This window comes from Vigna unguiculata, chromosome 1 (assembly GCF_004118075.2).
Source record: "Vigna unguiculata cultivar IT97K-499-35 chromosome 1, ASM411807v1, whole genome shotgun sequence".
Taxonomy (NCBI): Eukaryota; Viridiplantae; Streptophyta; class Magnoliopsida; order Fabales; family Fabaceae; genus Vigna; species Vigna unguiculata.
In genome coordinates, this window is record NC_040279.1 from 40,535,850 (window position 1) to 40,550,865 (window position 15,016).

The window sequence follows — 15,016 nt, forward strand, 5'->3', positions numbered from 1 at the left end:
GAGGAAGAAAAACAAATTCTTGCTTCAGTGGGGTCTCTGCATTCACTCCCAATATTATGTTCTCTGCTCAGACTATGCAATTCCCCTTTCCTTTCTATTATACACACTCATCTATTTCAATGCCACACACACATTTTTATTATTTATTGTACACCCCATGGCCCGGAGGGTTCTAAATAATAATTGATTTTAATATAATTAATTTATATATATATATATATATATATATATATATAACTTTTATTATATTTCGGTATATCCAATAAGTCTCATATCAATCGTGACAAAATAACGGACAATCCCTCGAGAACGTGGTGGTTTTTCCTAACTATATGTCTACTGAACCAACTCATGTTGGATATAAATTCTATTTTGAAGCTCTACATTGTGAATAAGACAATGATATTTTAACCCACTTTTTTTGACTCACTTTTAATCCACCATTTCAATCACCATTAGATCATCACATCACATCACTAGAGAGAATCAAAATAAATGATTTAATGATAATTGAAGAAATGGGTTAAAAATAGATAAAAAAGGTGAGTTAAACTATCTTGGGTTAAATATGTTTTTTGTCCCTCAAGTTTCAGTAAATTTTGGAATTAGTCCCTCTTCGAAGCTTGATACCAATTTAGTTCTTCATCTTTACAAATATATGAATTTAGTTCTTCTTACCAAATTTTGTTAAGTTTATCTGAAGTTTCAAGCACATTTCATGATAGTATTTGAATTGTTTACACTATTTTGACATATTTTCGCTTCAATGTTAACTTAAATATTATCATAAAATGTATTTAAATGCCAAATAAACTTAACAAAATTTGGTAAGAATGATTAAACCTACATATTTCTAAAAATAAATGACTAAATTAATATCAAGTTTTAAAGAGAAACTAATTCCAAAATTCATTCAAACTTAACGACCAAAAATGTATTTAATCCAAATATCTTTGTTCTTTTTATCCTTTTGTGAATAAGAATGAAAAGTTGACAAGTTTGAATAACATTAAAACAGGTACAGCAATCACTGTATCACATTAAACTGATGTCTGTGTTGTGCATGGTGTGAAACCGTGAAACCCTTTATGACCATGTCACGTCGCAGTACAATATTACGTACAACGTCAATACACTCGCATTTTGTCTGTTCTCATAATTTAACCACTTTCACTTGTTAATTTCTATTCAACTCATCATCGTCTTCCTCCATATCCATCATTCTATACTACTTTCCATCTTCCACAACATGTATTTCACTGTAACATAAACACCCTTACGCTAATCCTATCTTCATTCACTTTACATGTCTACTCTTCAAATCACCAATGATGTTGGAAAAGTTAATATAATGTTTAGGTTTTGCCAAAACATCAATGTTATACATTTACGTGTAGTGTAGGCACTGCCTTGAGTGTCCCAGCCCCACTTCCTGTCACTTGTTTCATTTATTAGTGTCCAACATCACATCACCAATTTTCGCAGATTCTCCTTCCTTCAAACCACATCAACTATTTCGGGTGATAAATGATGCCCTTGTAAATGCATGCCTCCCATAATATTCATCAATCCCAAAATCTATGGTCCAAATGCTTTCAAAAACAATTGTGCAGCTACCCATTGTATTAGGTTTTATGGTTTGTCTGCCCTCTATATAAGCCATTAAATATACTCGCAATTAATTTGGTCCTTTCAAAAATTTCATTTTCAAATACTTTATACTAACATTTATTATACTTTTAAAAGAAATTATATATGCATTAAATGAATACAAAAGTTTTTATATATACGTAGCTTTTTTTAAGATGTTATCCTCTTTAATAAAAAAAAATATATACCTCAGTTTTGTATATATAGTTAAAAATCTAACTAGGTGTCCAGTTCACAATGATTATGAATAAAATAATGATCCTGTCAGGAAGTAGGAGAAGAAGCTAGTTGTTTTCATTGTTGAGTAACGTGAACACTTCAATTTTATATTTCTCAACTGTCGGGTCCTGCAAACCAAGCATAACATTGCTAGAAAATAACTCTCTTTTCAGATCTTGAGCCATTTAGATCTGAGTTTAAGCCAACACAACACACACACTTGTGTCTGAGTTTATCCACCAAAATGTTGAGTGAGGGTGCGAACAATCACTCATCCAAAATGTCCTTCAGAATAACAAAAGATGATAGGTTTTTCTCGAGGCTAATGGCGAAGGAAGCCACCACCCCAAACTCCTCTTCGAGGATCTTCTATTACGGAGAAACTTCGGTTGCTGTTCCTTTCACCTGGGAGGCACAACCTGGTACCCCCAAACACCCTTTGTCTCACACATCTCTACCACCTCTCACACCCCCACCTTCCTATTTTTCAAACTCACACAGTGCCAAGGGAACAACCTCCAAGCCCAACAACATCTTCTCAACCATTTTTCCAAGGATTTTAGGGCAAAGAAAGTCTCATCATGACTCACCACCAACGTCTTCTAGGTCACCTTCTTCGTCGCCCTCGTTTTCCTTCAGAGACAAAGGAAGAAGCCCCTCCTTCTCACACCCTTTGAAACACAAATGTTCCAATGGGTTTAGATGGTGCTATCCTTTTGGGAGCATGATCAGGAACGTAAATGTAAGCCATGGTGCGGATTAGTTATAGTTTAATTGATTGTTGGAAATTTGTTATTCTGCATTGTTTTAATGTTGTAGAGATCCTCACAATTTATATATATATAGTTGTGTTAATTAGTACTTTCTCTCTTCCATGCCTTTAACCTCGTTGATTCTGTACTTCCCCTCTTCTTTCTATAAACACTAGGATGCCAAAAAAAGTGACAAGGATAGCGATCGCTGCCTGAAAATCATGCAAGGCTTCGTAGCTTGTATTCTAAATGCTGGAGGGTTATTTTTTAGAAATTTCTCTAGGATAAAATTTTAACTATGCTCAGAATCCAATTAAATGTTTTATGTAGAATCTGTTTATTACAAATATCATATACAACAAATTTATAGATGTACACACTATTTTATCATTCGAAAGACATTTTGATAATTTAAGAATTGTTTACGACTCGTGATTAGGCTATTTTAACAATAAAAAATAAATTTAATTAAGTTTTTAAGATAAATTAAAATATTTTTAATTAACTTTTTATTTGAAAAAAAAAATCTATTAAATACTCACCATTTTTATATACTTTAATTGAAATTCAGTTATTTAATTTTTTTAATAAAATGACGTGATTGTTACTTTATTTTGTCTTTTTAATTATTTGTGTGCATTGTGGTTACGTATAAATATGATATGGTAATTAATATAAAATTAAGAGCAACTTTTATTATTCTCCTTGAGTCCTTGGAAGAGATTATGATATTTTTATTATTTTCATCAAGAAACTCTGAATTGTCACTATTAATGTAATCCTTCTTCATTTAGAAAATTTGGTGAAACTGACCCCAGGAAATATATAATTCCATTGAATTAAGCCGTAGGTAGTTCGTATCTCATTTTCTTGACACATTATAATTTTTTTTTTATTTTACTTTATCTCGTCTTTATGATTTTAGATATGATTATTAAATGAATTTGATGGTGCTAAAGTAATATTATCAAAGAGATTTATTTTTAATATTTTCTGTATGAATAGAATTTTGACATGTGTCTATTTATTGTAAAAAAAATACTTATTTTCAGTTAAAATTTATGTTTAACACGGTTACCTTGTAACATTATAAAAACGTTTTTCATTTACAAATTTTAAAAAAATACAAGTAATTTTAAATAAACATATTTGTTTAGACTAAAAAAAACACTTTTAATAAAAAGGCCAATTTTTGGATTTCTATTTTTAATTTATTACTATTTATTCTTTAGATTGACGGTAAATTGTTATATTTTTTTATTAAAGTTAAAATGTGCTTTAAGAATAAGAAACGAAAAGAGCTATATATACAAGTGATAAAACAATATTAACATTGTTTTGGTAATTGATCTTCTATAGCATTTAAGATTTTTTTTTTTCCATGAATTTGACTTATGCCTATATTAGCTATTGTTATTCTTCATGATTAATAGTATCACTATCATTTCCACCATAAACTTCCCTAAAAATATCTATATCTCATAAATTTACCATTTTAATATAATTGCGAAGTATCATAAACATGCTAATATAATTGAAATTTGAATTTTAAGTTTAAAATTATCCATACTTCATAATATGTTTTTTAATCAGATTGGGCTTCAACCGGATTGGGCTTTCATCATTACTAAAAAACCTGTAAGCCCACTTTAGTGTATGTCTGTGATATTTGGACAATAACATATTGTGAGCCCAATATTTTGTCAAAATCCGTGAGTTAAAAATCTCAAACCGTCTCATTCAAGGATTGATTGAGAAGATGACAAGTTAGTCAACCGATTTTTATTTTTTTTTTAGTTTAGAATTTTATTTTATAAAATTAATTTAAATAGACAATTTTAATGAAAAAAATTGTCCATAATTTTTAGTCTAAAATTATCTGAATATTATTTTCAATTTAGTAGCAGCAAAATTCACAAAAGTATTTATAAATATATAATATGCAAAAGTTATTCATTTTCATCGGCATTTATAAAATAATTGATGTAAACAAAATAAAGGTTGCTTTAATATAAACTAATTATTCTCTTTGTATTGATTTATTTGTAAAAATATCAGTAGATTAATTAAGTTCTTTGTGAATACATTTGAATGTAACATTTCAAATAAATTTGTTTGGAAACAATATATGAATTGCTTTTATATTTTTTGTTTTTTCCTTTAGATTTTAATTGAGTAACAATTAACCACCTATTACTAGAGCTGTCAAAACGGGTCACCCGATTCAACCCGGCTCGGCCCGCGACGGGTTGGTCACTTAGTGGGTCAACCCAACCCGACTAATTTATTAGCGAACCAAAAAAATTAGAACCTGACCCGACCCACCACGGGTTGGCGGGTTAAACGGGTTGACTCACTGGCTCACTTAATTAAAAAAAAACACACACAATTTTTTTTCTTCAATCCCAAGAAAACTAAATTATAATTCTAATTAAAATCTAAATAAATTTTAATACAATCCAAATAAAATCCCAAATTATGTTAAACTCCAAATACAAACCAAAATCACAAAAATATAAATTACTATCTAACATAAAATCATTCTTGTCACTTATCAAATTGTAGTATTAAAGTCTTGAATGGATAAATCCACAACATTTTCTTTACCTTCTTTTATACCAATTTTTGTAAAATGATCCCAAACCTTAGAAGTAGTTTCCCTAGGTCTCTTACTTTCTCTACCAAAATTTGTACCCTCATTATCAATCTCTTCTACGGTTGGTGGCAAAGAATCATTCAAATTATCATTAACACGTTGATCATCTACTGTTTCAAAATTCATTTTGTTCCGTAATCACCATAAACATTAACTATATAAACAAACAACCAAAAATGTCAAGTAGCATAACTTTAAAACAAAATAAAGTATGAAGTGAAAGTGAGAGAGAAAGATGAGATAGATATTAGAACTGTGAAAAGAATGAACAATCAAATAATATAAAGTCTGGAAGCAGCGGTTTCAAGACGACAGCAACAAACAAAAAGGTGCAATGGTGAATTAAAGAGAATAACATTTAGGTTTAAGGTTTTATTTTTTTAATATTATATTATATATATATATATATATTAATTTAATATTTAAAATTTATTGGCAGGTTGGTGAGCCAATCCGGCTCATCACGGATTCAACCCGAATGAGCTGGGTTTTTAGTGGGTTGAGTTCATTTTTAACCCGTACTGAAATTTGTAATATTTTTTCAACCCAACCCGACCCAAATTCGTGATGAGCCGGATTGGCTCACGGGTTATAATCCAGTTTGACGGCTCTACCTATTACTTTCTTTTACCCGCTTATGCAATTAATGTTTAATGTTCCCTTTTGTACAGAAACTTCAAACTTTGACACCCTTCTTTTAATAGATTTTGATAACATTTAGTTTTGCTTAGGAAGATTGAGAAAGTTACCTTTTTGAGTGATAAATTTTTCATTTGGGAATAAGTATTCTGGAAATTAAAATTTACTCCATAGATAAATAGTCTATTTGAGAAAGAAAGTGTGGACCCAGTTATTTTTATGATAAGAAATATCCCAATGTTATCTCGTGCATTGCTGAACAATGGAACTTGTAGTAAGTGGATGGCCTTTTAATTATTCCAAAACACTGATGATATTGAGTACACATAATAATAATAATAATAATAAATAATAATAATATTATTATTATTATTTTTTAACAACAACTAATAAATCAAATAAAGAGATTACATTTGTCGTGTCAGTTTTCTTTTTCATCTTTGCAGCTTTCAGGAACTGTTTCGTTAATGCCGATGTTGAATGATACAGTTATGTTTTTATTCTTCTAGAACTGATCACTGCATGTGTTACAGTTACGTGAGTTGAGAAAATGAGTAGCAGTAACATGTTCAGAATGAACTAGCTTCAACGAGAAGTGTTAGTTGGGTGTAAAGTATATTACTTTAATAATAATTTATCGACAAAACATTATACTTTTATCAATCTTCCAGAAAATTGAAAAAAATAAATATTAGTTTAACCCTTCCCAGGTCAATTGTTGTTATTTTTTTATTTAAACTATCAAGATTATTTTGATAAAAATGATACAGCAGTCAACTGTTTGTTTATTGGGATAAAATCTACTCGTGAATCATAGAGTATGATACGGTCTATCAAATTCATCCAGCCTAACAAATTAGGTTTAATGTACTTTTCAGTTTATGTTATTAGAAAAAAGAAATTTAAATTTAAAATTTTTCAATCTTGCAATTAACTATAGTTAATTTAATAAAAAAATAAAAAGTATTAATTAGTATAATTAAGATAACAATTCTTTTAAATTAATATAATTATACTTTTACAAATATAATTTATTAAGTAATATATTTATTATTTAATATAAATAAAGTACTTTCATATATATATATATATATATATATATATATATCCATAATAAAAAATATTAAAAAATAATTGTAAAATTTTACGATACAAGAAAAATGTTTTATTAACAACCAATTTTAGTAATGAAAAGTTATATATTATAATTACTAATTTATAAAATAAAAAATTATTGATTATTAAAATAATCACTATTATAAATATTAAATTATAATTAATTATTAAATTACTAAATTTGTCAGTAATTAATTAGCTACTAATTTAAAAATTACTTTTTTTGGTATAAAAATCTTGGTAATTAATGTTTAGTAATCAATTTCTTTTGGTAACTAAAATCTTGATAACTAAATTTTAAAAATCAATATAGAGATAATTATATTTTTTATTTATAACAATAATTATTTTAGTAATTAATAATTTTTTATTTTTAAATTGACATATAAATTAATCACTATTGTGACCAACAACTTTTAATTATTAAAAATAGTTGTTTACGAGGGATTTTATTATAATATTGATTAATAAAATAATTTATTTTAATAATGATAAAATTGGTAATAAAATGAGTTTACTAAAGGATAGTTACTTAACAACTATTAAAAGTAAATTTTCTATTAATAGGTATAGATTTATTTCTATCTTTTTATTTAATAATTTAAATTATTAAAATAATTTAACATTTATAATTTGAGTCATCACTAGTTTTTTAATAAATACATTTAAAGAATAAAAAAATTGGTAAAACATTATTAAAATCCATTTTTACATGTTAAGCTTTAACTAGTAATATACGGATTATAAATTATTAGTTATGAAATAAAAATTATTAAATATTTTATGTCAATATCTAATTACTAATTATTGGGTGAGTTCCTTAACAAGTGGTCCACACAGCTGGTAGATTCATTCAGGCTATAACATTTTATTGCACAATCTTAAACAACTGCAAAATGAAGGAACACATGATATTAAATGTTTTTATTATAGAATTATAAAATAAACAATTGTGAATAAATAGTTTAAAGTACTCCAAATTTAAGAATTGAGTAAATTTATTTTCTTTCTTATATAAAAACAGCTTGTTGAAGGGTAGAGTCGAAATACAGCTGAAAATAAAATTTTCGCAGCCAAATTCAAATCCAATTATTTTTTAAATAAACTATTTTTACTTATTAACCATTACTTAATTAAATTAAACAAGAAACGGCGATAATTATAATTTGTTTGACGAGAAAAATGATTGGGAATTAGGTGGTGGACCCACTTCAGCACTTTTTATAATGCGTTTGGGTGTTTGTGTTGTTTCATTAAAGTTACACGTGCCATTTGTTTCAAGAACCACTCATCTTCAAACCAACTCAATTACTATTTCTCAATAAATAACTATAAACCATATGCTTTCAAACTTTAATTATACCTTTAATCATAAAGGATGATATCAAACAATAATAAATTTTATGTTTTTAATTGATTTTTTAAAGGTAATATACATTTAATTTAATTTAATTTTCTAATATGGTATTATAATTTATCTTAGCCAAATTTAATAGACTTGCCGTATAATGGTAAAATATGCAATATTAATGAGCTATGATTGGAAATTAAACTACTTCATTGTAATGCCTTTTGAATACTTTGCAACACTATAATTTGGATAGTTGAATGCGTGAATAGATTCGAAGAACGATATTTCCTTCTAAGGTATCTTTTATTATTGGAAGAAGAATCAGATAACATGTTTGGAGCATCTCTTTTTGTTTAAGTATTAACATATTATAAGAGAAGGCCACCGTTACTTATATAATTTTATAATTTGAACAACCCCTCTCACTTTTTATTAAATAACTCTCACCAGTATCCTCACATTTTGTGTAACATTCATTTTTTTGTAGTTATTTAACATTAACTCAACAAAACAATCTAATAATCAGATGTTCAAAGAAGCATCTACCTTTTGAGATACACAGTAAAGTAAATGTTATGTCTATAGCATCTGAGGAGGACAAACATCAATAAAATCTGAACTCAAGACAATAATACAAATTTCAACTTAAAACATTAAAATAATAAATTTATGAATTTTTATTCTTATATAACGCTCTACCTTCTCATTTCTAACTAATACAAAATCTTGGACTCATACTCGGATTCTTAAAAATAAAATATAAAAAATACTTAAATCATCTTAAATATCAATTTGTAAATTATTTGAGACGATTAAGTGTGACACAAACAATAATTATTTTTTGGCATTTTCTGATAGATTTTTACTATTTAGATTTAGAAGTGTTGACAGTCTACTATTCTATCTATCGACCCAACCCGGTTTCAAAATTTGGACAAGTTTGAGTTGAAAAATCAGACCCGATATATTTTCAAACGAACTTAGATTATTGTTTGATTGCATCACTATTCATCTTTTTAGATGAATGGATTCAGCTTAATTAAAATTTAAATATAATAAGAAGTTAATGTAATTACAAAATTATTTTATTGTTACGATACCACCCAATTAAAATTCACTCTTTTCTTTGGCTGCACTACCAATTGACTCTTTTAGTGGATGCTTAAATTTAATTAGAATTAAGAATATTTTCTGTTACAGTTTTCATCTTCCTGACATAATAAATTTTAATTAAAATAAAATCTAATATATATATATATATATATATATATATATATATATATATATATATATATATATATATATAAAGTAAAATATGCAGTATCTTATTACAATTTCACAACTTACTACAATTTGACAACTTACTATTTGAATAGAAACAGGTGTAGTCGAGATGGTGAAACCTAAGTCTGACAAACACGAAAGCATTAAATAGAAACAAAAATAGAACAAAAAGAAGAGAATGTACACATGTGCTGCCTGGTCTTTCGGTGAAAGAAGACTTGAAATGTACGGTTTTTAATTTTTGTAAAAAAAAAGAATTTTTTTAAATTTTTAATAATGTTAAAATATAATTATTTTATTATTTAATTTATATTTTAATTGTTTTATTTTTGTAAATTTTTAGATGTTCGGTTTTGTTGTTTTTCTGCTAATTTTTTTCAAGTTTTATTATATTTTAATTTTTTAACAATTTAAATATTGTTATTTTATTTTTTATTTTTAATTTTTTATTGGTGTATATGAAATAAAATATTATTGTATTATATTTATGAACATTTTTATCCTTTAAATAAAGTAAAACCGTATTAATAATTATTTAGTTAAAATTTATTTAATATCATATTTAACTATAAAATTTTGTAGGATTTAAGATATCTGTTGTTAGATATGAAAGACTAAATTAATAAAAATTTTGATAAAAGATTAATTCTAAATTTTACTATAAAAAATTTAAAATATATTTAACCCTTAATTTAATCATAAAAATGTTATAAAATTTAATATGTATTAACTCTCTTTAACGGATGTGGTGTATGACCCTTTCTTTTTCTACAAAATATCTCAACGGATGTGGTATTTTTTCTGATACAAATACCACATCCAGCTTTAACGTTGAAATAAATCGCATTCCTTTGTTCTGATCCTATGTCTATTAAAAATATTGATTGAGAATAGTTTGGAAAAATGTTCCTATTACAAGCTCTTACCAACCTTCATTTATTTATGTTTTTTTACCTAAATTAGAAATTTGAGAAAGAAAACCATGGACCATGGTAACTGTAAGCATTCAAGAATAAACGTCAGTTCCTGGTCCTTTCCCTTTTTCACTATAAATATTGTGCTTTCACAGAAGATAGAACACAAATACGTCCCTCTGTGTGTGAGAGAGTCACTACCATCCAACTGCAAAAAGCTGAGGTGAACGTGAAGCAGCGTTCACTCTCGGCTTCATACTTAAAAAGTCAGCAGCCACTGTTTGATTTCCGACATCAAATTCTGTGACCACACATGCCAACTTTTGCAGGTGTGTTGTTATGGCATGTCATCGCCTTGGTTGCTGTGGTGAATTTGGGGTATGCTTCAAACCTTGATGCCAAAAAAGTTAACGCAGAGGTGATCTATGCCCGCAATGGAGCTGTTGCCACTGATGATCGTCGATGTTCAAGGATTGGGAAGGATATTCTCAGAGAAGGAGGACATGCTGCGGATGCTGCGGTGGCCGCCGCCCTTTGTTTGGGGGTTGTGAGTCCTGCCTCCAGTGGCCTCGGCGGTGGAGCCTTTATGCTTCTCAGGCAGGCTAATGGGGTGTCCAAGGCCTTTGATATGAGAGAAACTGCCCCTGCTCTTGCTTCTAAGGTTATACTTTCAATTCATGAATTTGTTGCAGGACAAAGAAAAAGAGAGAGAAAACAAAAAGTGTCTCAATTTTATGTTTTTGTTTGTTTTAATTCCTTTCATCTCATAATAACAGTTAAAAACAAGTACTAAGGTGTGTTAGTATATCAATTTTTCAGAATATGTATGGTGGAAATACTACTTTGAAGGCCAAAGGTGGTCTCTCTGTAGCAGTTCCTGGAGAACTTGCTGGGCTTCACGAGGCGTGGAAACAGTATGGGAAACTTCCATGGATAAGGCTTGTAAATCCAGCTGAGAAACTAGCGCGTGGGTTTCAAATATCAGCATACCTGCACATGCAGATGAAGGCAACAGAGTCAGATATATTGCAAGACAAGGGTCTTCGTAGCATATTTGCACCAAATGGAAAACTCTTGAACATAGGTGACACATGCTACAATAAGAAGCTAGCCGACACTCTCAGAGCGATATCTGTGTTTGGTCCAAAAGCCTTCTATGATGGATTGATTGGTCGTAATTTAGTTAAGGATGTTCAGAATGCTGGAGGGATATTGAGCACGAAAGACCTCAAAAATTACACTGTTAAACAGAAGAAACCTTTATCTACTAATGTTCTTGGACTAAATCTTCTTGCCATGCCTCCCCCTTCAGGTGGACCTCCAATGATACTCGTAAGTTTAACTGCTTCACTGCAATGGTGTTCTTGTTAATAATATTTTCCTTTTCTTTTTCTTTATATCGATCTCATCGATAGGAAACTAAATCATTTAGCCAATGTTATCTTTTTGTTTCAGCTGCTGAACATTCTAGATCAATATAAACTCCCTTCTGGCATTTCTGGTGCCCTAGGGGTCCATCGTGAAATTGAAGCTCTGAAACATGTATTTGCCGTGAGAATGAATCTTGGTGATCCTGATTTTGTAAATATTACTGGGGTTGTTTCTGATATGCTTTCTCGTTGGTTTGCTAAAGAGATGAAAAATGACATCAATGATAATAAGACTTTTGACTCCAGTCATTACGGTGGCAAGTAAGTTCCTTAGTTCCTTGAATTTACACTAATGTTCACAAGGCTTCATTCATGCCTGTGCTAGTTAAGGACATTCTTCAGACTCCATGTTTGTCTTCTTCCTCATACACTAGGAACATTCAGCTTTACGAATGAATGACGGAAACAAATGCAGCAACCGTTGGCAAATAATGCATCATAACATGCGCGGCTCGACAATCTTGTTTTGAAAGATTCAATGATTTCAGTTTCATGATCAATTGGTTGGCTTTAGTTGTTATAGGCATTTAGTCAACTTGATTGAGCAGATGTCCATAATTGTTATATGGGTTGACTTTAGGCATTTGACCTGTAATCTAAGTGCGAGTCTAAATCCTACATTGAATAGAAACGAAAAAATAAAGCATTATATAAAGATGAAGACTTATAAATCCATTGTTTAAAATTTTGAGTTGAAAGTGATGTTAATGTTTTATGTGATTGAGTTCTAATAGCCAAGTGAAGTAATGCACTCAATCTTCACACGTTTATTAGAAGCCTCACATTACACTATGTGAAAAGGAGGTTGATTCACACGTTTATTAGAAGCCTCACATTTGAAAATGCTTGTATGTGTGGTCACTAAATTGAATATATATATATATATATATATATATATATATATATATATATATATATATATATATATATAGATCCAAATAAACAAGGTCTAAATTAATATTCTAACTAAATTTATTTGTGGTGATACAGAATTCTAAGTTTTGCTTAACTGTCTTGGCAGGTGGAATCAAATTCATGATCATGGTACAAGTCATTTATGTGTAATAGATCTTGAGAGAAATGCCATTTCCATGACTACTACTGTAAATGCATATTTTGGTTCAAAGATCCTTTCACCAAGTACTGGAATAGTACTGAACAATGAGATGGATGATTTTTCCATGCCTATAAATGTTTCCAAGGATGTTCCACCGCCAGCTCCGGCCAATTTCATCGTGCCAGGAAAGCGGCCACTATCATCCATGACACCAACTATTGCCCTCAAGGTATCAAATCCTTGACTCTTAAATTTGGCTATCTTTTTCCACATTATCATCTATGTGGTTTTGAAATGTTTCATTATTATCAGTTAAGGTACTCATTGTTCTCTTGCAATGATTTCTTACTATGTCCATGCAGAATGGGAAGCTAAAAGCTGTAGTAGGTGCAAGTGGAGGTGCTTTCATTATTGGTGGAACTTCAGAGGTTCTTTTGAATCACTTCGGTAAAGGACTCGATCCTTTTTCTTCTGTAACGGCTCCAAGGGTCTATCATCAGGTATCTTAAACTTTTAAATTCTTTGCACAAACTGATATAAACTACTTTTCTATAAAACAACAGTATATCAGTCTAAACTGTTTTACATATAAATTGTAAACTATTTCAATAAACTGTTCCATTTGTGATTTTGACTGCATACTTGTCTCAACATTTCCATCACTGATTAACTGAGAAACTCCCCATGTTTTATGCAGCTAATTCCTAACGTGGTTAACTATGAGAATTGGACAACTGTGAGCGGTGACCACTTTGAACTTAGCGCTGATATCAGGAAAGTCCTTATAAGTAAGGGTCATGTCCTAAAGGGCCTTGCCGGTGGGACTATTTGCCAATTTATTGTTATAGACGATTTTGTGTCATCAAGAAAAAGTAAAGAGAATGGAAATGGAAGGCTTGTGGCAGTGAGTGATCCAAGAAAGGGTGGTCTTCCTGCAGGCTTTTGAGATAATTCATTGACATTGTGATATCTCTTTTTCATCTAAGCAATCGTAGTTTGTCCTTTTCATAATTCACTGCTTTCTGTATTTCCACGGTTGAAATAAAAGATCTACACAATTATACTACCGGGTATCTCAGGTTTCCACAACTTCCCTGCACTTTTTCTAGTGGTTTTTCTGTCTGTTGGTTTACACACTCCTGTTCCTGCAGTTAATTCCATCAGTACACCATTGTAAAGTTATTTAACATGGGATTATTGTTAATTACATGACTAAACAAATTTCAGCATAATGTTTTTTAAGAGTTAGCTAATCCCAAGTTAACGCTCGATTTACAATGAAGATTCTAGGTCAGTTAATCATAAGGCCTGGCCATGCATATCATTACAAAACAGATAAGTTTGAGTTTTTCAGACAAAGGTGTAGTGTTTACTAAAAGTGGTTTATACATGGCGATGGTGAAGAGAAAGCATAGATGTTTGTAAAAGGCTTTTTGTTCTTCTTGTTTGAGTTCAGGTGCAACAACTGACAATGATACTTCTCGGAGGCTTCAGCTTCTGCAATTTGATTACAAACCTCGACCATACAAAGGACTTTGGTGATGATGTTTTTGTCAAAAGAAAAAAGTTTCTTGCTCCTTCCTTGTTCCACTTCTACCAAAAACCTGTGAGAATCCAACATTAACCAAAAGTTTTCTCAGATATATGACAACCTTTCTCTCAGTTTTATGTATTTTTTTTCTTTCTGAAAATTGAATCGAAGAATACACTAAAACTAGTTTTCTTTTAAGGAAAACTAAGACCAGTTGTTATATGTGGTTAAAATCTTTTGTTTTTTATTTAATACTTATAAAAAATTTAATTAGATTCATAATTTTTATTTAATTCAATTTATAAACAATGTCGAAATGCAGGAATTGATTTCATCGCTTCTTGTATATCAACAAATATGAGTTACAAAAATTTAGAATATTTATGCTTTTCAATATTTTCTCTTACCATAACCATA

General features: G+C 29.4%; 2 protein-coding genes across 2 annotated transcripts; both read left to right on the forward strand.

Annotated features, from left to right (window-relative positions):
• Positions 1–1,903: 1,903 nt before the first annotated feature.
• Positions 1,904–2,739, forward strand: LOC114164404. Its single transcript, XM_028049076.1, has one exon. The coding sequence runs from the start codon at positions 2,114–2,116 to the stop codon at positions 2,630–2,632; it is 519 nt and encodes a 172-aa protein (XP_027904877.1). The 5' UTR covers positions 1,904–2,113; the 3' UTR covers positions 2,633–2,739.
• Positions 2,740–10,730: 7,991 nt separating this feature from the next.
• Positions 10,731–14,134, forward strand: LOC114181751 (glutathione hydrolase 1-like). Its single transcript, XM_028068297.1, has 6 exons — positions 10,731–11,242; positions 11,401–11,913; positions 12,037–12,272; positions 13,033–13,297; positions 13,431–13,568; positions 13,766–14,134. The coding sequence occupies exons 1-6, from the start codon at positions 10,895–10,897 to the stop codon at positions 14,012–14,014; spliced, it is 1,749 nt and encodes a 582-aa protein (XP_027924098.1). The 5' UTR covers positions 10,731–10,894; the 3' UTR covers positions 14,015–14,134.
• The last annotated feature ends 882 nt before the right edge of the window (positions 14,135–15,016 follow it).